Raw genomic sequence first — 25,922 nt, forward strand, 5'->3', positions numbered from 1 at the left:
GGTCAGCTAAAATCTCTAGGCCCCTGGGAGACCTTCCCAGCTCAGCACAAGAGCAGTGGCATCAGCCTTCTCAGAAGTCCAACCTTTCTCAGACAGCACAGCCACAACCTGCAAGGCACCATTCCTCATCAAACACCACTCTCCCAGGAACACTTCCCAAGGCATGGCAGTGAATAAGATGTAGGGAGCGTAAGTTTAGGAGTGATGTGGACAAATGAGAAGCAAGGAAGAAAGATGATAACAGATGGTGCGAAGTCCGTGAAATAAACTACCAAGGCAGCATGACAGTGACTGGGGAAGCACCCTTGGGATTGAGAGGGTCAGAGAATCTCCTCCTCTGAGGGGGAAACACTAGAACTGAGACAAGAGCCAGACAAAGAAAAGACTTGCTTGACCTGTTCTCACATTGGAGAGGAGGCAAGAGAAGGTATAGAAGATGGAGTGAAAGATGTCAGAGAAGGACAGCCACAGATGCCGGGTTACTGGGGCCTTGGTAAATGATAGGAAGGATCTTAAATTGTCATCAAAAAGCATTTGAAGGAAAAGCCTCAACTGCATGGCACTGTGACATTCCCTAAATTGTCTTGCATTGATATGTCATTCAACATTACTGGCCTTTCAAGTTTATATTGCCCTAAATCTATTCCCAAAAGCAAGAACTGGGTGGCAGCATTTTTTCCCTCTTTCTTATGGTGCCCAGCATACCATCATATCACAGAAAGACACCTGATGCTTATATACACAAACACACATCCATACAGGCATACAAATACAAACACACATCTATATAGTGTTCATTTGTGCAGACGGTTTTAAAAGTATATATTTAAAAAACATCTGGCCAAAAGAACCATTTTTCTGTAATGTAGAAACTTGCCAAAAGAACCATTTTTCTGTAATGTAATTGAACTGTTCATAATATAATAGGGAAATAAAACACTTAGAATTAAAAGCTTGGTTGATAGAAACACATGTTTCTATCAGTAAAACGAATTTGGCTGTTCTCTTCCTATCAACACAAAAGCAAGCCAAATAGCTATTTCCTGTAAAGGGAAGCCCCTCTATTGAAAAGAAAAAGAAAAAGAGGCCATAAGCAGAGGCCAGCACCAGTCACCAAGGCCTCTTCTATGCCTGCTTGCTGCCACCTACTGGAGAGCTGGAGGACAGAGACCTGTGCAAATTTCGGGTCAGAAAATGTATTAAAATAACTAAAATTGGACAATTGGTGCATTTGAACAGAGACCCCACTTTAGGATTCAGAAGCACCTAAAAGTATTTTTTAACTTAATAAGTCAACACAGCATCTTAGAAGTTTGGACATGCCTATTTGGACTTGTTTTCTATTTTTAGAGTTATTTGGGTTTTTATTATACATACATCTCAGGTGTAAAACATGATGTTTTGGTAAACATAGTAAAGTATAGTTAATTAAATTATTTATTCATAATCTTGCATAGGTACCTTTTTCTCTGAGTCTTGAGAATACCTAAAATCTATTCTCATAACAAACTTCCAGTGTACAATATGTATTGACTACAATCCTCATGTAGTACATTACATCTCCAAATTTATTATCAAAGATAACTGCATCTGTAACCTAAACAAGAAAATAAGGGTAATAATTTAAAGAAAGTTGAATATCCCAAAAGTTTAATGTATAACTAGCATTTCCAGGAAAATATTTAGAATGAAAAACAAAATGTTTGACTAACTAAAATTTTTCTAGAGCCAGTCAGGGTGACATATACCTGTATTTTCAGCTATTCAGGAGGTTGAGACAGGAGAATCACAAGTTCAAGACCAGCCTGGAAAACTTAGCAAGACCCTATCTCAAAAATAAAAAGGGCCAGGGATGTAGTTCAGTGGTAGAGTACTTTCCTAGCTTATGCAAGTCCCTGAGTTCCATCCCAGTACTGGAGAGGGGGAAAAAAGAAAAACCCAATGGGAATAAGATGGATGAGTGAGAGAGACAGATTGATTTGTCTGAGAGATGTTAGAGGGCTTATGCAACTCTGCTGAAGGTAGATGGGAGAGGCTCCAAGTCCAGGCCAGTCTGGCTCCATAGGGTGCATGCCCTTGCAGTTGTCACACAGGGCCCAATATGCACAGGAGTCCCTCGGTTTAATGCTCTGCTATCACCATCTTGAATTTTTTTTATTTTCTTCAGTCACATTGCCTTATTTCTCAAAATACCACAAATTTTATAATCCTTAATTAAAAGAAGGAGTTTTTCTCTAAGTTCCAAAGGAATATCAATATGAAGGATAAGAAAAAACAGGTTGCAGAGCTGGGGTTGTGGCTCAGTGGTAGAGCATTTGCCCGGCATGTGTGAGACACTGGGTTCGATTCTCAGCACCACATATAAATAAATGAACAAAATAAAGCCCCATTTAAAAAAAAAAAATAAAGGAATTTCTTTTTAAAAATAGGAAAGAAAAAACAGGTTGCTACTTGGATCAAGTAGTACAAAGAAAACCATCTTAAAAATCTTAGTAACTTTTGTATAAGGGGACTCACTTTCATTTTGCACTAGTCTGGGCCAGGGGAAGAGGCTGGCCTCAACACAGGAAGGGAAGCTCTACTACTATAGTGGGAGGAGGTGATGGAGAAGCAGGGTCAATGCCAATGGCTGCTTTTTCTGAAAAGCAGAAAGAGCTATCTGCCATGATGAGCAAAAGTACAGACAAGGTGGAGAAGGTCAAAATTCATGTACGATGGAGAAATCTGACAGACTCCACCTTAACCAGGTATTAAGATTAACATCACCTGTAATAAAACAAATCAACATCATGTACTGTTGGGGCCTGATCTCCTGAAGTCACAGAGAATGCGCCCTGAAGAATCTTAATGCAGAGTTCCTGTTTATTAGCTAAAGCCAAGGAGGCTGGAATGCTGAACACGGCAGGATGGCAATAACTCCTCACGCTAGGTTAATTCTTGCAGGACACGATGACCCCAATTAAGGAGAAAAATAAGGCCCAACTATACTACCTGCACGTACTTTAGGAGTATGTTTCCTGGCATTTTATGAGAACATATCCTATTTTGTCTACTGGGGAAAATGTTTTCTTAGTACTAGCAAACAAGTTAGTTGTTTTCAATATGTAATGCCACAGTTAAGACTTAACCTCACACTGCCCTATAAAAGATGTACTATGCAAGAACAAAGCAGCCTCCCCTGCTCCCCCCCATAAACAAACTGTCAATTTTAGGACTCAGAGTCTTCATGCATAATCACAGGACCAAACATTCAGCAGTAGTTCATTTGCGGCATGTGCCTCCTGATATGATGCACTAAAGACACAAGATCACTTTTGTGCTATTTGATATTCCTCCCAAAATGCACAACACCTCAATGTAATCACAGAAAACCCAAATGGGGACACATTCTGCAAAATAAAAGACCAGCACTCTTGAAAAGTGTCAAAGTTTTGAAACACAAAGAAAGGCCAAGCAACCGTCACAGATGGGAAAAGGGAAAGGAGAAATGACAACTAATTGCCACATAGAATTTTGCATTATCCTAGAACAGAAAAAGGATAGTTAAAGAAACCTAGTGAAGGACTGGGGCTTGGGTTCAGTGTCAGACCACTTGCCTAGCATGTGTGAGGCACTGGGTTCGATCCTTAGCATTGCATTAAAAAAATAATAATAATAAATTAGTAAAATAAAGGCATACTGTCCATCTACAACTATAAAAAATTTTTTTAAAAAAGAAACCTAATAAATTTCAAATGAATCAATGTTAATTTCGATGACTATCATTCTACTACATTTATGAAAGACTTTAAAACTAAGGGAAGCTGGGTAAAGAATATATGGAACTTGGGCTGCATTGTGGATCAGTAGCAGAGCACCTGTATGGCATATGTGAGGCACTGGGTTCGATCCTCAGCACCACATAAAAATAAATAAAATAAAGGAATAAAGATATTGTGTCTGCTACAACTAAAAAAATAAATAAATAATATGTGAAATTGTTTTTTTTCAGCTGTTCTGCAAGCCTCAAGTTATTTCAAAATGAAAAGCTTACATATTCATGTGGATTGTTTTCATTTGTGATTTTTTAAATGCTATTAATAATTCCAAGACCCTCAGTCACCACCTTGGAAGTCTAGCACTACTCCACCAGTCATTGATAGACATTTCTTTGTCAATACAAAGTGTCAGTAACAGAAAAGAAAGGTTCTAGTCCCCTTAAAAATATGTCTTTGTACCAATCAGAGCCACGAATTTCTACCATGTTTCCCCCACATGAAAGCATCATTGCACAACATCGTGGCAAGGCACAAGGGAGAGAAGCAAAGAAGGAAGAACAGGAACAACCCTTTGGTTCCTACTTCTCTGCCCACCAGAGCCACACGTCTCTATCAAATGAGTGCATTAATTAAAGCTTTTGAAAATGTGTTGCACACAACAAAACCACACAGGTTGCAAGGACTATTTCGCATTTCCTTTCTCTATCTTAATTATGCTTTTGCTGAAATGTGGGTCATACATTGCTTTAGAAAAATGAGGATTTACAAAGAACCTTGGGTAGCACATCCACCCATTCCTGGCACAGAACCTGCTCCATATAACTATTCTGAATGGGTGAATCTGCCAGAGCTGTGGCTCTGCTGCCACCCAGTGGCAAGCAGATGTCATAGCACCTAGCCCAGGAACATCCCAGAGGAAGAACTAAGGACATTTTTTGTGTTGTCCCTGCCTACCACATCTCAGGAGTTAACAATGCAAACATGAATTCTTGGGAAGATAGGTATTAAAATAAATATGAGAGCCAGGTGCAGTGGCACACACCTGTAACCCCAGCATCTCAGAAGGCTGATGCAGGAGGATCACAAGTTCAAAGCCAACCTCAGCAACTTAGCCAGGCACTTAGCAACTCAGCAAGACCCTGTCTTTAAATAAAATATTAAAAGGGGTGAGGATGTGGCTCAGTGGTTAAGCACCCCTGGGCTCATTCCTCAGTACCAAAAAATTAAATAAATAAATATATACATACATACATACATACATAAATAAATAAATAAATAGAGATGGGGTTGAAATATATAAATAAATAGTGACAAAATACTTCCTTCAACTTAAGACTGAGGACTGTTCCCAAGACTAAATCAAAGCCAAGACATGTTACTGGTACCCAGGAGACTGACCTGGGCCCCCAACTTCAGGCTTACCTGTTTTGGGTCAGAGATAGCAGCGCCAGGAGCAGGGGATTCCAGTTCTATGGTCACAGGCCCATCATTCTGAATGTGTACCTGCATATAGGCACCAAACTTGCCATCTGAAAGAACAATTCAAATAGTTTTAGAGCTGGAGATCCAAGGCTACCCTATCTATAGAGCACATCTATGTCAATGCAATCTGAAACCTGAGCCATAGCACCAGCCAGTCAACCCAGCACAAGATGGCTGGCCCCCGAATGAGGGAAAGGCAAGTTTAAACAGCAAAAGCTTCCACATCCCAAAAGACTTGGCAAGAAAATAAAGGTCTGGTAACACCAAGGGAGAGAAGAATGGGGGCAACAGCATGTAACATGGCAAGGGGGCAAACTGGCCTGACCACTTTGGGAGGTAATCTTAGCACCCTATCTAGTAAGGCCCCTCCACCTCCAACCATGGACAGCTGTTCTGCTCTCAGCCTGTTGGACTCAGGCTGACCTCATGCCCTGGGGTTTCTCAGATACCAGACCCAACCTCAAACTCAGTAACCTCTCAAGCTTCTGCCCCTACCACAACCCCACAATTTTCACCACTGATTTCTTCCCCACCTAGTTTCCTCTCTCCAGTGATCCTTAATCTCAGAGTGACTTAACAAAGTGGGCACATCAATTCTTGGTCTTCTTGGGCCCACAGTAAGTAAGTAGTACTGTAAATTGTACTAGAAGCACCCAAGCTATCACCACTTTTATATGCAAAATTACTCCAGTTCCTTCCAGGGAGCCAAATATGCCCAAATACTGATGACTTTTCGTGACCTCCTATCAGATTAAAATGGCCATTCAAACTAGCAGAGCTTTTGTTTTATCCATGTCAGACTAGCTAAAAAGACATCAGCTGGGAAGGAAATCATGTGTTTAATTGCATGCTAAAATTATGGCTACAATTAGTGGCAAATTTCAGCCGCTGCACTCCTCAGGGAGGCTGAAGGCAGACTCAGGAGGAAAGGAATTATTTCCGACCTTGAGTTTCTGTTGCCAGGATATACGGCAATGCTTCACGGTGTTTATCATTTCAAGTAGCAAGAAATTTATTTTCTTTTCCTGTTTTTCTTCAGTTAACTACAGAACTATTATCTGAATTTCCATTTGTACACACAATAAATCCAAAGACATGTTTTAAGAGGCCTTAAACTGGTAACATTTTTTTCCAGTCCAGATCAAAGGGTAAAGTCTCCAAGAAAAATTACACTAGCCAGAGAAAATAAATATATTTTTTAAAGTAAAAGACAAAAACATAGCTACTAAACTACATCTGGGCTCCTTCAATGATATAATCAAGTTGTTCTTAAATACAAGTCTCAGGGTTCCACCCAGGGCTGCAGGATAATCACATGTCAAGCACATTTATGCCACATGTTTCAGGCAGGAAGACTCCCAGCTGGGGTCCTAGCAGCCTCAGGCAGGTCTCCAGCCACAGCTGTCTGAGCACACCCCAGCACCCCAGCACCCCAGCTGGAAGCCGACACCTCACTATAGGATTCACCACTTACCTGCAAAGGCTAGTGTCCACGCCATTTGGACAATGCCAGACTGGCTTTCCCCTCTCTCCAAAAGATCCACAAACCTCCTCTCCATGGTTTTGTTTATTCCAGGACAACAGCAGGACAATCATCCTGGGGCAGTTACAGCGAGCATGTAGGAAGTCTCAGTCACTATTATCATCATACCTACCACTGTCCCTGGTGGCATTTGGGCAACTGGGGACACCACACAAAAAAAACTATAGCAAAACAAGCATGCTACCGAAGGAAAAATGGGGAAAATTATAGGGGTGTGCTGTTGCTTCTTGGCCCAGTTACAATCAAGCCCATTTTCTCTTCAGAACAAGGGCATGACCTGGGGCTCAGCCTACCTCCGAGGACTGTTAGGGAACAAGGAGACTCGAGTCAGCCCATCTGAACACATCCCTTAAAAGCAGCTCTTCACTACCAAGGAGGCACAGGCTTCATCTCTGTTCTACTTTCAACGTGTCCTGTACACACTGAACCTGAACAGGGAAGAAGGGGTTACTACTGGAAACCCCAATACTGGCTACACAGGCCGGGGACATAAAGAAATCAAGCAAAGGAGTGGCACTGGCGGGGAGCTCAAAATAAGCCCATGGCCATGCTAGGGTCACCACCCAGCAGCAGGAACTTGATCTGGACACACAGGATTAACCCAGAGAATGTGGGAGTGACTCTGGTGGGCTGCTGGCCTCTGAGACAACTCTGTCCTCAATCAGAGCTCCTTCTATGGAGACAGGCGTGCTCCTTGGCATTCCCAGAGGATATGGCCAATGCCAGTGTACCACTCTGGGACAGAGATCCCATCACAGTAGCAGATGCCAGCTCCAAGGGGCCTGGAAGGAAGAGGCAAAGGCTCTGCAGGCTTCAGCAGAGACCAGAGGCCCTAGAAAATATGTTCCTCAGAGACTCAACTGGGAAGATCAAATCTGACAGCAAATGGGAACATTATAGACCCTTTAGGCATTGACAGCTAAGTTTCTCAGAATGTGAACACCCCACTAGGTGGGCAGCAGAACCATGGTCCAATTTCATTCCACACAGTCCTAGAGGGGTCTGGAATTGCGGTCCTAGAATTTTGTGGCTTCTCCCCATACTCTGGTCTCCTCATCTTCCCTCACCCCCCACCGGCTTTTAGAATATTTTTTTTAAGTTATTATGTGCATAAAAGGAAAAAAGCAAAGAACAAAGTCATCCAGTTATAAGCAGCTTACGTAGATGAGTCCCTCCAGGTCATCCATATACATAAGCAACATCCCATTTTGTGTGACTGAGATTACAGTGTGTATCATGCTTTTCCACATATCATGAATATTCACCAATTCAAAATCCCAAAGCTACATGAGTATTTTTGATAGCCAAGAATACCAACTCAATCTGTTACATGTTCTGCTCATCTTGAGGTGCTCTGCTTGGCTCCACAGAGGTTCAACCATTTGAGGGAGATACACCACAGGGCAGCAGATATCTCAGGCCTGTAACGTCAAGGTACTGGGGAAGGGACAGGCCCTGTGGCCCAATACCAAAAATGCCTAATCACAGGAGACCAAGGGTACCTGTCTCTAAAGAGCCAATCTCAATCCAAAACCTAAGAACTAACAGAAACAAATATTTGAATGGGAAACACCTAGGACCAAAATACACCTTCAACCAAGAGATAAAGTTCCCAACTGAGCTTAAATTCTGAGATCTTGGATTCAGGACCATCAAGGTAGCATAATTCTTGCATAAATGGAGATTCAAGGCAGGGTTTACTCTGACCATTAGGCTTTGCTCAGGCATCTCTAGTTCGCCTGGGCCTGGAATTATTGTGCCTCAGGTATCTTTGTAGGAGGCTGAAGTCTGCCTGGTCTTCTAATGGAGACACAAAGGAACTTGTGCAGGGATACTGCAGTGTATGAGGCCCCAAAGGACCTACAAGGACACTTGTGTGACACAGCGTAGACACAGCTGCTGAATAAACCCAGACTTGACTAAGCTCTCCATCAAGAGCAGCCAAATAAGAAACCAGGTAGGGTCAGGGGCAGTGGTGCATGACTGTAATCCCAGTGACTCAGGAGACTAAGGCAGGAGGATTGCAAGTTCAAGGCCAGCCACAGCAAATTAGGGAGACCCTCAGCAACTTAATAAGACCATTTTGGAATAAAAGATCTTTTTTTTTTCTTTTTCTTTTTTTTCTTTTTTTTTTTTTTTTTTTTAGTGCAGGGTATGTAGCTCAATAGAAAAGAGTTCCTGAGTTCAATCCCCAGTGAAAGAAAGAAAGAAACAAGCCAGCCAACTAACCAACCAACCAATAAGGGAGACAGCTTCTGAGTTCACCAGGTCATAGGATTTTATTTCAGACTTAAATTTCTCTGGACTTGATTAAGATACAGAATTTAACCTTGGCCTGTAATTTCTCCCTGGGACTATGACAATGGGAAAGGATCTACATTCAAATTCAGTGCATGTCCATGTTACTGGCATTTGATGAGCTTCTCACATATCTTATTATTCCACTGTATTAAGATATATTACTTAACCCCACTGCAGAACCACTTCAGGGCTGGGCTGGGCAGAGTGGCTGGAGGCAGCACAGAAAATGGCCTAGGGAACAAATCTTCACAGTTGGAGCAAAATGGCCTCGAGGGGCTTCACAGCAGGGTTTTGACCCAGGTCAGAGCTTCTAGGGGCAAAAAACATACAACAGAAGCAACCTCAGAGAAGTTTCAAGGTGGACTGGGAAGACTAAAATGACAACCCTCCCCTGAGCAGGGAACCACCACAGCCAGAGTGAGCCTCTGCTCAGAACTACCTTCCACCTGCTCCTATCCCCACCCAGGAGGAGAGCCACAGTCCTCAGAAAGGCACAGAACTCTCTTCACTGCACCCCCCTCTACACACACACACACACACACACACACACACACACACACACACACACGGAGTTGTTCTAGTCATTACTGTTGAGAAGTAGAGACAATGATCCTTAAAATCTTTCCCATCTTAAAAGTATGTTACCACTGTAGCATAAACTTCTGTGGGGAGGTGGCTCTCTCAGGCTGCAGTATTGGGCACAGCTTGAAGGAAGACCCAGCTGGAGGCAGGACACCCAGGAACAGGCTGTCAGAATCATTCAGATGAGAAACGATGACAGCTTGGGCTGGGTGCCTGCAGCAGAAGGGGCATCCTGTTCCCAGATTCTGCATGTGTGTCAAAGGGGAGGCTGAGAGGATCTGCTGATGGACCAGGCTTGGGGAAGAGGAATCATGCAAAACACTAAAGTGTGGGATCACAAGTTCATTTATTAGAAAATAATACTAAAACACTAAATGAAATAAGGAACTAGAAGAAGAAATCAAATAAACCACACAAGAGAAAGTGAAGATGATGAAATCAAAGAGTGAAGACCAAAGCAAAACAATGAAGTAACAAGCAAAAAAAATAAATAACTAGACTTAATGAATTAACTAAAGAGCTAGTTTTCTGAAAAAATATAAAATCATTTGGGGGGGAGAAAATGCAACTAAACTACAATAAGAAAGAGATATGATTCTAGATACAGAGATCTTTCTAAACCATTTTTTAAAAAAATCTATAAATTATCTTCAAGCAAACTTGAAATCCAGATGGGATGTAGACTATGGACAAAGGGATTTGAGGGGTGCTAGAAAACTGACCAACACAATAGCCAAGGAAGTCCAGTCCTCAGAGTTTTACTAAAAAGTTCTATTAGAGCCAGGAGCGGTGGCGCACACCTGTAATCCCAGCAGCTTGGGAGACTGAGGCAGGAGGATCGTAAATTCAAAGCCAGCCTCAGCAAAAGCAAGGCACTAAGCAACTCGGTGAGACCCTGTCTCTAAGTAAAATACAAAATAGGGCTGAGGGTGTGGCTCAATGGTCCAGTAGCCCTGAGTTCAATCCCCAGTATCAAAAAAAGAAAAAAGTTCTATTAGTACAAATAATTCTTGTGTCATTTAAATTGGTCCAGACAATAGGAAAAGATTACAAGCTTTCCAATTTATTCTACATGGCTAGTATTGCCCTACTATTGGACATGAATATAGGGGAAAAAAGTACAGGCCAATTTCTCCTTTGAATACATAGGCAAAAGTTCTACATGAACACTTGAGAAATCTCTTACAGGCATATGCCATGGCCAATAAAGGTTTAATCAGCATGGTCATGATCAGGAAATATATTCAATAAGTTAACCATTAGAGGAAAAAAAAAAGGCTGGGAAAAAATCAACTTCCATTCCTCTTTAAAAATAAAGCTCTTACTTAAGGAGCATGGGAAAGCCATTTCTTTAACTTTAAAATGACCACACAGGGACCTCTTTTTCCTAGAGTCACATGCAGAAAAAGTATCCTGAACAATCTTCCTCTCCCCCAAAGCAGCAAAGCAAAACATTTTTTGTTGGACGTGGGGGAAAAGGTACACTCACACATTGCTGGTGGGACTACAAATTGGTACAACCACTCTAGAAAGCAATATGGAGATTCCTCAGAAAACTTGGAATGGAACCACCTTGACCCAGTTATTCCACTCCTGTATATACCCAAAGGACTTAAAATCAGCATACTACAGTGACACAGCCACATCAATATATATAGCAGCACAATAAGAGAGGAGTGAGAAGGAAAGAATAGAAATTCATTGGATTAGACAAAGGGGAATGAAGGAAATCGGGAATGGGAATAGGAAAGACAGTAGAATAAATCAGACATAACTTTCCTATGTTCATATATGAATACACAACCAGTGAAACTCCACATCATTGTCAACCACAACAATGGGATCCTAATTAAAATAAGTTATACTCCGAGTATGTATAATATGTCAAAATATACTTTACTGTATGTATAACTAAAAAGAACAAAATTTTTAAAAAGCAATACTTTTTTAATGGGGCTGGTTAAACAAATATCTCAAAACTGTTGCGAAGACCATGGGTGGAGACTATCAGAATGGGTGACAGTGTGTAGAATTACAAGATATGTGTATAATCTCAAAGCATCTCCATACAAAACATTTACCAACTACAGAGAGGACAACAGTAACTTGACAGGGAGAAACATGTGAGATAATGAGACACGTGGACATCATGTACCCCCTGATATAGTGCCCTAAGAAGAGCACAAGATTACTTTTGCAGCATTCCTGCCCAAAATGCATAACCCCAACCCAATCATGAGAAGACACCTGGCAGCTGCACACTGAAAGGTATACTACAAGGAACTGAAAAATTAAGTAACTCATCAAAAGGGGTTTGGTAGGAAAGACTTAAGACTAGAGAACCATCTCATATTGGGGAAGACTAAAGAGATGTATCAACCAAATGCAATATGGAATTCTGGATTCAATCCTGGGCCAGAAAAAGGATATGAGCAAAACCCATATTAAGTCATAATAAGTTCAGTCCTAATGAGTTGTCAATGTTATTGCCCTGGCTTTGATAACTGTGTAAGATGTTACCAAGGGAAGCTAGATTAAAGTATTCTATAGGGGCTGGGGATGTGGCTCAAGCGGTAGCGCGCTCGCCTGGCATGCGTGCGGCCCGGGTTCGATCCTCAGCACCACATACCAACAAAGATTTTGTGTCCACCGAGAACTAAAAAATAAATATTAAAAATTATCTCTCTCTCTCCTCTCTCACTCTCTCTTTAAAAAAAAAATAAAAAATAAAAATAAATAAATATTCTATATGTGTGACTTTTCTATAAGTCTAAATTATTTCCAAATAAAAAGTCTGAAATATAAATACTTTTCAAAAATGTTCCAGACAGTCAACATTTTAGTTGGTTCAATTGAAAGTAGGTTTTTGTTCTGTTTCATTTTGGCTTTTGGTTTTGTTTTGCCTAAGCCACTAGAAGACTGGCATGACCACCAACTGAGATGGGGAAGCCCACAGATATCATGGTCTAGGTCAGGAAATAAGAACGTGAGCTCAGTGTAAGACATGCTAAATTTGAGAGATCTCTTCAATGCCCAAGTGGAGGCAGCCAGGAAGATGGGTCGGAGTGTGGGTATGGGAATCTAGCCTAGAAAGAAAAAGTTTGAAGTCATGACATGCAGATGATCTTCAAAGCCAAAAGACTGGACAAGATCACCACAGACTGAGTGTAAATGAGGAAAAGTCAAAGAACTGAGTCCTCCAAAGTTAAAAAGATAAGGGTGGCAGGCGATGGGGGTGGGGGTGTCAGGGTGTAGCTCACTGGTAGAATACCTGCCTAGCATGTGCAAGGCCCTGGGTTCCATCCCCAGCACAGAAGGAGAAGAAAGATGAATAGAAGAGAAAGAAGAGCAGGAGGCAGAAGAAGGAAGAGGTAGAAGAGACATTGTTATCAGGGACATGGAGACTGAAAAGAAGCTATCAGTGAAGTACATGAAAGGAGTGGAGTGTGGAGTCTTTGAAGTCCAGTGAAGATATTTTTTCAAGGAAGGAGGAAGTAACAGGATCAAATCCCACTGGTGGGACCAATGAGCTGAGGACCAAAAAACTGACTCAGCAAAGAGAAGGACCAGAGCCCTTTTCAAGGGCAGTTCTGGGGGAAAAGCAGAGCAAAGACTGGTTGGAATGAATTTCTGAGATAATGAGAATTAGATACTGACAGTTTACAAAGCCTGTGGTGCACTGGAGCAGAGCATGGGGAAGAGCTAGAAGGAAAGGTGGGACTCTGAGAGGGTATCCCTAAACTTGAAAATGAACAGCATGTGTACAAGTAAAAGGGAACAACAACAACTGACTCAGGAAAAAGGGAAAGACATCCCAATTTTGATGTGCAGTGCAAGAGTCAGCCACTGGGTGGCTCCTGGGCAGATGCTGGCAGGTAGAGTTGGGGGAACTTTTGGAAGTTCTCTTCCAGTTTTCTCAGGGAAATAAATACAGTCAATAGCCAAGGGAGAAAATAAGAGATGGGGTACTGGTAGTTTGAGGAGAGAGAACAGGCACAAGGAAGAGCAGAATGAATGAACAGGTCAGTGTATTACAATTCCTCGGCAGTGCCGTAATCGCAGGGCATGGTCACGACTTGAGACTAGTTGGTAATGATGTTTTCTTCAGCCACGTTCAACTGTACAGATGCAGACGAAGATGCAGAGCAGACAGAGAGCTGTATTAACCAGGGCTGGAGTTCAGCCAACCAAGGTCAACAAACCTTAACTAAACTTTGTAAGAGAATATGCTAGAACAGGATTAGCAACATGGAACATAGAATTTATGCATCTATGAACATAATGCATACCAAATAAAAATAACATAGATTGCTCTCTAAAAGTAGATAAGCTGGTTTTAAAATTCATCTAGAAAAATAAATATTTAAGATTAGTTAGGAAAAATCTAAAGAGTAATGTGGGAGAATTCACTTTATTTGCTATGAAAACAATAGTAAAGCAACTCAGTATCTAAAATAGTTTGTCTTCAGCATATAATATACAATGTAAATGTTCATAAATACATGTAGGAATTTAACATGAGATAAAGCCAGAATCTCAAATTAGCACAGGTAAAGATGGTATTTACAATAAATGGCTTGGGAAACCATTTAGTAAACATCTGGAAAAGAAAAAGAGAGAGAAATTTTGAATCCATGCTGAACATTTATACAGAATAAACTCCAAAGAGACTGAAGATTTAAAATTTTAAAATGAAAGTATAAAAGCACTAGGGGAAAAATGGCCTAATTTTTTATAACTTTTGAGTAAAAAATATCATAGGTATGCATAATAGGAAACTAAAATTCAAAATCCAGAAGACGTTTCAAAAACTTGATTATCAACTACTAAAGGATCAAAATTTTCTGACCAGCAAACAAGCCCTTAAGCAAAGCCAAAGGACAAACAATAAAATGGTGAAAAACACTTGCAATTCAACATATATAAAAAGCTCGCAGAAATAAATAACCTAACAAATGTCAGTAGGAAAATGGACAAAGCACATGAACAGCTGATGGAAAAAGAAATACAAATCACTCCAATATCTTAAAAATGTTCAACCACACTCTGCAACAAGAGGTCTATTAGACCCTGAGATCAATCCCTACTTAGTTCACAATGCACTGTTGACAAAGTTAGGAAGAGTAGGACAGTCTCACACACTGCCAAAAGGAACAACACCTACCTAGCACTATCTATTAATCCCATTTCCAAGAATTTGTCCTACAGATGTATCTACATATGAAGTGGTATATGTACAAATTTATTCAGTGCACCACTGGGGTTTTGTTATTTTTTTAAATAAATGACAGCAGAATACATTATAATTCTTGTTACACATATACAGCACAATTTTGCATATTTCTAGTTGTATATAAAGTATGTTCACACCAATTCGGGTCTTCACACATGTACTTTGGATAATGATGTCCATCACATTCCACCATCCTAGAAAAGGGCAGCACTTCCAAACTCATTCTATGAGGCCAATATCACCCTGATTCCAAAACCAGGCAAAGAAACATCAAAGAAAGAAAACTTCAGACCAGTATCTCTAAAGAACATAGATGCAAAAAATTCTCAATAAAATTTTGGCAGATCAAATACAAAAACATATCAAAAAGATTGTGTACCATGATCAAGTGGGATTCATCTCAGGGGTGCAGGGTTGGTTCAACATACGGAAATCAATAAATGTGATTCATCACATCAATAGACTTACAGATAAGAATCATATGATCATCTCAATAGATGCAGAAGAAGCATTTGACAAAATACAGCACCCCTTCATGTTCAAAACACTAGAAAAACTAGGAATAACAGGAATATATCTCAACATCGTAAAGGCTATCTATCTATGCTAAGTCTCAGGCTTTTCTATGGAGAAAAATTAAAGGCATTCCCTCTAAAAACTGGAACAAGTCAGGCACCACCTTTTTTTAAGAGACAGAAATTAAAAACAACCCAGAGTCCAACAAAGCAAGTATTAAGTAAGCTAGGCTATGTTCCTGCCATAAACACCCCATAGCTGCTAAAAAAGAAGAGATGTGAGGAAGTCTCTATGAACTGATATGGCGGAAAGAATCTCTAGGACATACTGTGAAACACAAGATGTAAAACAGCATATTATATATTATCTTCTGCATTAAAAGAGAGATATATATACTCATATCTGCTCACATTTGCACTGGGTGGATAGAAAAAAAGTATTAAAGCAAGGGAAACATATTGGACAGGGACAAAAGGAAGAGTAAAACTTCCTAATGAGGACCTTTTAATATCATTTTGATGTTTGAACTACCTGATCATATCATCTATTCACATTTATTAGAAGAAAAAATTTGGAGAAATCCCCAATAGTGTGGTACTGGTATATAGGCAGACATATAGAATAATGAAACAGAATTGAAAGTCCAGAAATATATCCATACATATATTTGGTCACTTGATTTTTGATAAGGGTACAAAAACCATTACTGAGTGGTGATAGACTTTTCAACAAATGGTGATGGGATAACTGGATAGATACATCCCCCAAAGTGAAGCTAAATCCTTACCTCACACCATATATAAAGTTAACTCAAAATGGGTCAAAGACCTTAATTTAAGAATTTAAACTATAACTTTGTGAAGAAAACATAGGGTTCATCTTCAAGACATTGTAATTTGGCAAGAGTCTTAGATATAACACCAAAAATATCTAAGCATCAAAAGGAAAAAATAAACCAGATTTCATCAAAATTAGAAGCTTCTGAGGAACAAAGAATACTATCAAGGAAGTGAAAAGACAACTCATAGAGAGGAAGAGAATATTTGCAAATCATATATCTGACAGAGCTCTAATATTTGGAATACATAAATCACTATTTCAGGTTGGGCGTGGTGGTGCATGCCTGTAATCTTAGTAGAGGCTGAGGTAGAAGGATCGTGAGTTCAAAGCCAACCTCAGCAATTTAGGGAGGCCCTAAGCAACTCAGCAAGAGCCTGTTTCAAAATAAAAATAAAAAGGGCTGGGATGTTGCTGAGAGCCATTGCCAAGTAGGAATGACGCATGGCATTTGGGGTTGAAAGGTGACCCTGCTCAGGGATTAGGGTGGCTCCGGGTTTAGGGTGGATCCTCCTGGGAATAGGGCGGCTCCAGGATTAGGGCAGATCCTGCTGGGATTAGGGCGTATCATGCTGCCTCAGGCAACCGCTCCTTTGGAGTTGGGGGGGGGGCGGGTGTATTCCCAGGTAGTGTGTGTAGAGTGTCGGTGAGAGTTCAGGAATAAAGAGTTGCTGTTTGAATCTACAAGGCTTTGTGGTGGCTCGGTTATTTTGTGCCCAGCCAGACTGCGGCAGGATGTGACTTAGTGGTTAAGTGCCCCTGGGTTTAATCCCTCGTACAAAAAAAAAAAAAAAATTTACTATTACAATTCCACAACAAAAAGAAACAACACACAATTTAAAAATGAACAAAGGACTTGAATAAACATTTCTCCAAAGAAGAAATACTGGAGGGGCCAAGGTGGCTCACAGAGGATCTTTTAGGGCAATGGAACTATTCTGTATGTTACTGCAATGGAGGATATATGTCATTATACATTTGTCCAAACTGTAGAATGTATGGCACCAAGAGTGAGCTCCAATGTAAACAATGGACTTTGGTATTAATGTATCATTTTAGCTCATCAATTGTTTAACAATTTTATCAAACCAATGCAAGATGAGAAGGGGGCATGGGGAGATATACAGGAACTCGATAATTTTTGTTCAATTTTTCTATAACCTAAAACTGCTTTAAAAAGTTTATTAGCTTTTTTAAAAAATAAATTGAGGGCTGGGTTTGTGGCTCAGTGGTAGAGTGCTCACCTAGAATGTGCAAGGCCCTGGATTCTATCCTCAGCACCACATAAAAATAAGTAAATAAAATCAAGGTATTGGGGCTGGGGTTGTGGCTCAGTGGTAGAGTGCTCATCTAGCACACACAAGGCACTGGGTTCAAACCTTAGCACCACATAAAAATGAAATAAAGATATGTGTCCACCTACAACTAAAAAGTAAATATTTTTTAAAAAAACAAGTTATTGCATCCAGCTACAACTAATAAATAAAATTTAAAAATTAAATAAATAAATAAACTGATACAAGAGGGGAAAAAAGAAGATATACAAATGACTAACAAGCACATGAAAAAATGCTCATATCAATTATCATTAGGAAAATGCAATTAAAACCACAAAGATGTACCACTCCTTACCCATTAGGATGCCTATAAGTTAAAAAAAATAATAGGTGTTGGCATGAATACAGAAAATTAGACTCCTCACACATTGTTGGTAGGAACGTAAAATGGGTCAGCCACTGTACAACAGCTTGGTAGTATCTAAACCACATGATCCAGCAATTTCACTCCTAAATATATACCCAAAAGAATCAAAACCAGGTATTCAAACAAAATGTTTATAAATGTTCCAGCAGCATTCTTCAAAATAGCCAAAAGGTAAAAACAACCCAAATAACCATAAATGAATGAATGAAATGTGATATAATTATGCATGGAATGTTACTCATTAAAAAGAAATGAGGGGGCTGGGGTTGTAGCTCAGTGGTAGAGTGCTTACCTTGCATGCGTGAGGCCCTGGGTTCAATACTCAGCACCACATATAAAATAAATAAATAAATAAAAATAAAGATATTGTGTCCATCTACAACTAAAAAAACATTTTTTATTATTGTTCAAAACATTACAATGCTCTTGACATATCATATTTCATACATTTGATTCAAGTGGGTTATGAACTCCCATTTTTACCACGTGTACAGATTGCAGTAAAAAAACATTTTTAAGAAAAGAAAGAAATGAGGTACTGACACATGCTATAACATGTAAGAACTTTAAACACATTATGCTAAGTGAAAGAAGCCAGACATAAAAGGCCACAGAGTATAGTTCCATTTATATGAAATGTCAGGAACAGGTAAATCCAGTAACTGAAAGCAGATTACTGGTTGCCAGGGGCTAGGGACAGGAGAGAATGAAAAGTTGACTGTTAATGGGTATGGCATTACCTTTTGGGGTGTATGAAACCAGACAGTAGCAATGGTACACAGCATTATGGCTATATTAAATGTCACTGAATTTATACTTTTAAATGGCTAATGTTATATAATGTGCATTTTACCACAATAAATAATATTAAAAATAATTTGTAAAAAAAAAAACAAATACTCAAATAAAAAATGATTGACTTAAATGCAAAGGACAGGTCAAACTCCAGACTGGCCACAATCAAAGAACAAATCAGTCAATTAGAAGGATTCACTCAGGATACAGAAAAGAGAATGAATGATTAAGAGGCCAAACAATTTATACTATTTATCTGCTCAGTCAAGCCTGGGTTTAAAGAACATTAAAATACAGTCAATTAATTTATCAATATTTCTGAATTCCTAGACCCTGACTCAATAGGCTTTGAACTCTTCCTATTCCTCCTGCTGAGTGATTCAGCCTTTTCTTCTCATCCTACATTATTGTGTGTACTTGGATCATGATGATGATGAACAGGAGTTTCTTTCACCTATTCCTGTATACTCCTTTAAAATATTGTCCTATTTCTTCAAATTGAATCGCCATAAGAGACGTCATAGGACAATTCATGAACAAAAATATGGTGGGAGCTCAGGAAATGAGAAAAAATGGATGAAGGAAAATAAAAGCGGAAAGGAAAAGAAGCCCAGAGAAGAAGTTAGTCAGTTTCCATTACTGTAACAAAATACCAGAGATAGTGAACTTATATGGAGGAAAGCTTTATTTGGGCTCATGGTTTCAGAGATTTCAGACCATGCTCAGTTGGTCCTGTCACTTTGAGGCAGAAGATCACAGTCAGGAGTACAAAGTGGAGGAAGCTGTTCTCCTCATGGCAGCTGGAAAGTAGCAGCAGGATAGAAAGGAGCCAGGGTCCCAATATTCCCTTCAGGGTCACACCCCAGTGATCTAATTTTCTACCATTAGGCCCCTTCTCCTAAAGGTTCTACCACCTCCCAACAGCACCACCCTGGGGACCAAATCTTTAACACATGGGTCTTTGAGGGACATTTCAGATCCAAATGTTGCAGGAAAGAAGAGATAATGAGAGACAGCCACTACAATGAGTGTGTCCTCACGTCCCTAAACCCAGTGGCATTCATCACACAAAATAACTTGGTTATGAGCACTCTGCCATTACCATAGGGTACAAATTCACCACCAGGCCACCGACACATTCTTAAAAGCAGTCATGACACTTATTTTAGGTAGGGAGAAGGAAAACTTGTAAAATTAAGTTGCTATTCACAATTAATCAATGAAAGAAATCATGAAAAGATAAGAATTAAGAATGAAAGCAAATGAAATTTGCCCTTTGGGGTGAGGGAAGTGATATTACAGCTGTGAGATGTAAGGCTGAAAAAGAGACATGCAGAACTAAGAAGGTAAGTTACTTGAGAATGAAAAAAGGAATGACAGAAAACACTAACCAACTGGGAAAAATCAATCACACTTAGGTATCAGACTTCTACACAAGAGGCTGGAGATGTAACTCACTGGTTGAGCACTTGCCTAACATGGGGAAGGCCCTGGACTCAAGCCCTAGCACCAGAAATTTAAAAACAAGAACTTGTACATAAGAGCATCTGCCTGTACCTCAGTTTGCCAGCCTTACCACTTGTGAGCAATGAAAACACTATCCCACAATGTAATTTCCTAAATTTATATTAAAAGTAATGACTTTCGCATCACAATCCTTGCCAACGTCCATAAAACAGGCTTCTGCTGAAAGTTCATTCATGCTGTTAAAATGATTTAAATAGTAAAAAGAGTAGAAAATTAAACAAATCCATAGAAATTAAGTACTAACCACAAAGCAAAAACTAGCTGTGTTCTTCCAGCGCCTGGCACCTTTTCTGCATTATGAAGCAGGAGAATTGGACAGAGTGGATGTCCCACGCTGTGCACAGCTCTGAGGCCATCATAAGCTGCTGTCCTCCTTACGTCCACATTTCTCTAGCACTTTGACGCCCACCATAGATCAGACCCCACAGAAAATATACAGGTAGCTCCTTTTAATACCAGAGCAGCTTCTGATTTGCTGACCAAAGATGACAAGCAAATGCCTTCCTGGGCCCATTGGGAATGGCTCAGAGCTGGGACTAGAAGTTTGCAGTGCAGGCCCTTCTTTTAACCACTCCATTTTGGTATAACTTTTTTTTTCCTAACTATAAACCTAATGCACATTCAACACTCAATTTGAAGAGTGTTTAATGCCTCCAGTCAAATTTGCTTTTGGCATTTATCCCAAGGCTAGGGATTCCTGGGGGCTGCAGAAGCCACAACTGCCCAGGTTCTAGGCCCACTCAGTCTGGGGGCTCAATAAAGCACCCTGAGCTCTGGCTCACTCTGTCATAGAGGGGAGGAAACTGACAAATTTGTGCTTTAGGGGTTTTTCCCTAAAGTAATTATTTGAAGAAGAGCCAGTGAATGAGAAAAGTTCCACCTCTGAGAGCACCAGAGTCATGAGCTTTGGAAGATTAGAAATACCAACCGCAAACTCTTTGACATGCCTTCCATTACAAGAGGGATTTATCTCCTCTGGAGGAGCTGTGAGACTGCTGTTTATGGCACATGTGTATCTGACCCCTTTCCAAGCCTGGCCTTAAGAGACTGGCACCTTCACTTCCCGTTTTAGAACAACCATCCTTGGAAGGTTCACTTTGAAGGAAGACAGCACCATGTTAGAAATCCAGAGACCACTTGACTGTGAGAAGCCCAAGCAATGTGGGGAGGCCCAGGAGGATGAGATGAGGTAGGGAGGCAAGTGGAGAGAAGAGAGGGAAGGGGATGAAAGTACACCAAGGCCACCTCAGAAGGAAGGAACACAGGCAGGGAGGGAGGAGAGGAAAAGTGCAGAACTAGGGAGCTTGATAGGACACTGGGAGAGCATCTAATAGGTCAGTCACCAAAACACTTCCTGATACTACAGTTTGCATCTTCTCTCACCCTCTGAGCTCAGTTTAAACGTGTCTTCATGTTGTCTTTATATAACTATAAAGATTCTTGATATAGAAGCCAGCCAACACACCCCATGACCAAGTGATCAGATTGCTATCCATGTTTTCCAGCACTGTAGTCTCCTTTCCACGCCTCTATCCACATCTGCCCTGAACCTCTTGGATCCTTCTCAGGCCAAGCACACCATGTACTAGGGGATGAACATTTCCACATCTTTCCTAGAGATTTGGCCATGACCTGTATCATTCCTTCAGCCAAGATAGATGGCCACTCTTCCTGCCCTGATGGTCCTCTTAACCCCTACTTGTCTCTACATGAAGAAGATGCATTTGTGCACAAAGCACTGAAGATCACCTGGCCCAGGGTGCAATGAGAACTACCCTGCCACGGGGCTGTGTCTTAGGGGATCAGCCATCTTAGTTGGCCCAGGACTTCCAAGGACATAGGATTTTTATTGCTCAACCTTGAGAGTCCTGGACAAACCTGACCTCTGCTCTGAGGCTTACCTACCCAGTCCCCCACGGAAGAAGCCTTTTGGGGAACAGACAAAATTAAGGATGTTTTCCAACTTAAGTACATGCATCCTAGTAACCTCAATTATATTTAACCAAAAGTGAGAGTGCATGCCCACGTATAAACATAATGATTAAGCACTTTCTGAGTGGGTCAAGTAGATTCAGCAAATGACCTAAACCCAGACCAGACAGAATCAAAGCTCAAGCCAAAGGAACTGAACAGGCACTTCACAGAAGAAATACAATAGTCAACAAATACATGAAAAAACGTTCACCATCCCTAAGCATTTAGAGAAATGCAAATTAAAACTACACAGAGATTCCATTTCACTCTAGTCAGAATAGCAATTATCAAGAACACAAGAAACAATAAATGTTGTCAAGGATGTTGGGGGAAAAGTATACTCAAACGTTTGCAAATTGGTGTAACCACTCTGGAAAGCAGTATGGAGATTCCTCAGAAAAAGTGAATGGAACCACCATTTGATCCAGTTATCCCACTCCTCGGTCTATACCCAAAGGACTAAAATCAGTATACTACAGTGACACAGCCATATCAATGTTTATAGCAGTTCAATTCACAATAGCAAAGCTATGGAACCAACCTAAGTTGAATGAATAAAGAAAATGTGGTACAGATGAATGAATAACAAAGAAAATGTGGTACATATACACAATGGAATATGACTCAGCCAAAAGGAAGAATGAAATTACGACATTTGCCAGTAAATAGATGAAGACTATCATGCTAAGTGTAATAAGCCAGTCCCAAAAACCCAAAAGCCAAATGTTCTCTCTGATATGTGGATGCAAACACACAATGGGGCAGGGGGGCAGGGTATGTTTAGAAGTTCATTGGATTACACAAAGGGAAATGAAGGGAAGGGAGGGGGAATAGGCATAAGAAAGACAGCAAAATGAATCACACATAACTTTCCTATGTTCATATATGAATACACCACCAGTGAAACTCCACATTGTTGTCAACCACAAGAATGGGACCCTAATTAGAATCTTATACTTCATCTATGTATTATATGTCAAAATACACTCTATTGTCATGTATATCTAAAAAGAACAAATAAAATTTATTTTAAAAAACATATTTTTGTAAATTAAAAGAAAAAAAGAATCAATCCTAATCACATTTACCACCACCACCTTAGCACCCAACCCCATTATCCACTCCTAATACCCACCAAAGCATGCGTCACACTAGTCATTACAAAAGGTTCTGGAAACTTTGCTTCGGAAATGAGAATGTACTCAGTTACAACTGATAAATGAGAAAAAGTGCATACATATACTGCAAAGGCTGCATCAGAGCAGAGGAGGTTTTCTTAGGCAAGGAGGGCCAGAACAATAGGAACAAATGGCCCATCTTTAGCGGAAAAGGGAAAAGCCCTCAGCACTGGCAGAAGCCCCTCTGACTGTATTTTGTAACAATGAAAAATAAGAGCCTACTGCCTGTTGGTGGGTTTTAGCAGTCTGCTATTTACCCCATTTTTCCTGCAAGTCCCTATGATTAGCAGTAGCTTTGCAGAACATAAGCTTTTTAGAACTGGTGTCCTGGTATAGCAAAACCAGCCATGTTTGCTCAGAATTTCTCTTCCCCACTAGATTGTGAGTTCCATTAGGGCAGAGACAGCATCTTTCTTGCTCAGCACTATTTACCCAGAACCTAGATCAATGGCTGGTAGATAAACAGTGTCCTATCAATACAGAAAACATCAAAATATGACTTGAGTAGAACCAATAAAATATCCCCCAGCAATAAACACGACTGAAAACTCTGGATTAACAACACTGCTCCAAGATAAAAGACAGAATGGCAATGGAGTACACTTCTCTGCTCTCACTAGACCTTATAAGGTCCAAAACCCTCTACTGGTTTCCTTAAGCAGGGCAGAGAAAGCAGAAAGTCCCAATAAACTTCCAGAGAAGGTCAAGAAGGCAAAAGGGTGTGACATGAGTGAACTGAAGAGTTGAGTGAAGCTTGGCCTCTAGAGATGGCTCCTGGTTTGATTCCAGGCTTTGCCATTTATATACTCAGCAACCTTCCACAGGTTATCCTGCTGCGTCTCAGTCTCCTCACCTGCAAAATGAGGGTAGAGCTAGTACCCATTTGATAGGGTTGCTATGAAGATCCAACATGAAGATTATTTCCTTTGCATAAGACCAGGAACATAATACGCCCTTGACAGATATATTCTGACATGCTATATACTAACAGTAATAAAGTTATGCAGGACCAACTCATAACTAACTTGCTCCCAAGGGTCTCATTCCATATGGATCCAGGGAAACAGATTAAAATCCTATCACCAGCAATTCATGAAAAAAAATGGAAACCAAGACAGACTTTGCTGTCCAGCATATGAGCCACTGCGGGGTCTGTGCAGGAGGAATGGTGGCTGGAGAGTAAGTATCTAAATCGAATGGGCACCAATTGAGATGTAAAGGAATATACAGAAGAAACAAAAGGGACACAAAACTTCTCTCCATTTAATTTCAACAGCAAATTAGAAATGAGTTAAATTTAAACGTAAAATGTTCAGTCATAAAAAAAGAAAGAAATGAAAAGAAATGTCAAATCTAATTAAACTATTTTAAGTTTTAAAGTTGCTGAAATGGCCCTGAAATCCTAAAATAAAGGAAATGCCTTTTAGCAGTTTGTTTGCATTCAAGTATCCCTGTAGCACACAGAGGGTTTTCCATATTGGAGCTCAGAGCCAAATTCTTGAAATTAACCAAAAAACAGCAAATGTGTAAAATACACTCTATGCATTTTATTCCACTGAAAGCTGTAAAAGAACTAAGACCAAAAGCGAGAGTGATGCACCTCGCTCAATTATAACTACAATCCTTGTGAAAGTCCAAAAGACTTGGAAAAAGATTTTGATTAAAGCTCTTCACATAATTCTTGTCAATATTTCATTAATATGATCAGTTGTAGCTGGGTGTTGTGGCACACACCTACAACAGCAGCTCAGGAGGCTGAGGCAGGAGGATCAAGAGTTCAAAGCCAGCCTCAGCAAAAAGCAAGGCACTAAGCAACTCAGTAAGACCCTGTCTCTACATAAAACACAAAATATAGCTGGTAATGTGGCTCAGTTGTCAAGTGACCCCAAGTTCAATCCCTGGTAACAAAAAAAAAAGATCAGTTGTATCATATCTCATAAGCTTAAACTCTGATCCATTATAAAATTACAGTATATTTCTTCATGTACTTCATGTAATTTCCTAGATAAAATACATATCACTTCAAAAAGTAAAAGGTATTTTTAGGAAGACAAAACACCTAACAATATATAAAATACTCCTCTTTAAAAGTTTACATGAAAGCTGTTTTGCTTTCACTCAAACATTCTGTAATAACCATTAATGTTCTCCCATTTAAAGTGTCTTCTAAAATACAACTGAAATTACTCAGAAATGAATGGTTCCACAAATATCTACAAGCAGAGAAGACAATGCTGGCAAGATCTAATCCTTGGCACAGCAAATAAAAATAATTACTTGGAAGACCCAACTTAATTATTCATTCTGTGAAGAAACATGTTTGCAGCAAAGCCATGTCAGATGACCCCAGGGGACACAGGGTAAAAAAAAGCACTGAAGATAGACATGAACAGACTTATAAATGGGGTTACATGGATATTTCTGGAAGAAGCAAACATATTCTGCTCTATCAGAACCAATTAAAAAGTGGGATTTGATTTAAGGCAAGAATG

General features: G+C 40.0%; 1 protein-coding gene and 1 long non-coding RNA gene across 3 annotated transcripts in view; both read right to left on the reverse strand.

Moving 5' to 3' along the window:
• Positions 1 to 25,922, reverse strand: part of Dtd1 (D-aminoacyl-tRNA deacylase 1) — a 202,538-nt gene that overhangs the window by 155,573 nt on the left and 21,043 nt on the right. For both annotated transcript variants that reach the window (XM_005320433.5, XM_078051347.1), the window contains exon 4: positions 5,181 to 5,287. In XM_005320433.5, coding sequence (XP_005320490.3) covers positions 5,181 to 5,287 — 107 coding nt within the window. The remainder of the gene's footprint in view (positions 1 to 5,180; positions 5,288 to 25,922) is intronic.
• Positions 9,037 to 14,254, reverse strand: LOC144378042 (uncharacterized). Its single transcript, XR_013439526.1, has 2 exons — positions 9,730 to 14,254; positions 9,037 to 9,394 (listed from the first exon to the last, which is right to left on the reverse strand). It is a non-coding gene; the product is annotated as an uncharacterized LOC144378042 (long non-coding RNA).

The sequence above is a fragment of the Ictidomys tridecemlineatus genome, chromosome 5 (genome assembly GCF_052094955.1).
Source record: "Ictidomys tridecemlineatus isolate mIctTri1 chromosome 5, mIctTri1.hap1, whole genome shotgun sequence".
NCBI lineage: Eukaryota > Metazoa > Chordata > Mammalia > Rodentia > Sciuridae > Ictidomys > Ictidomys tridecemlineatus.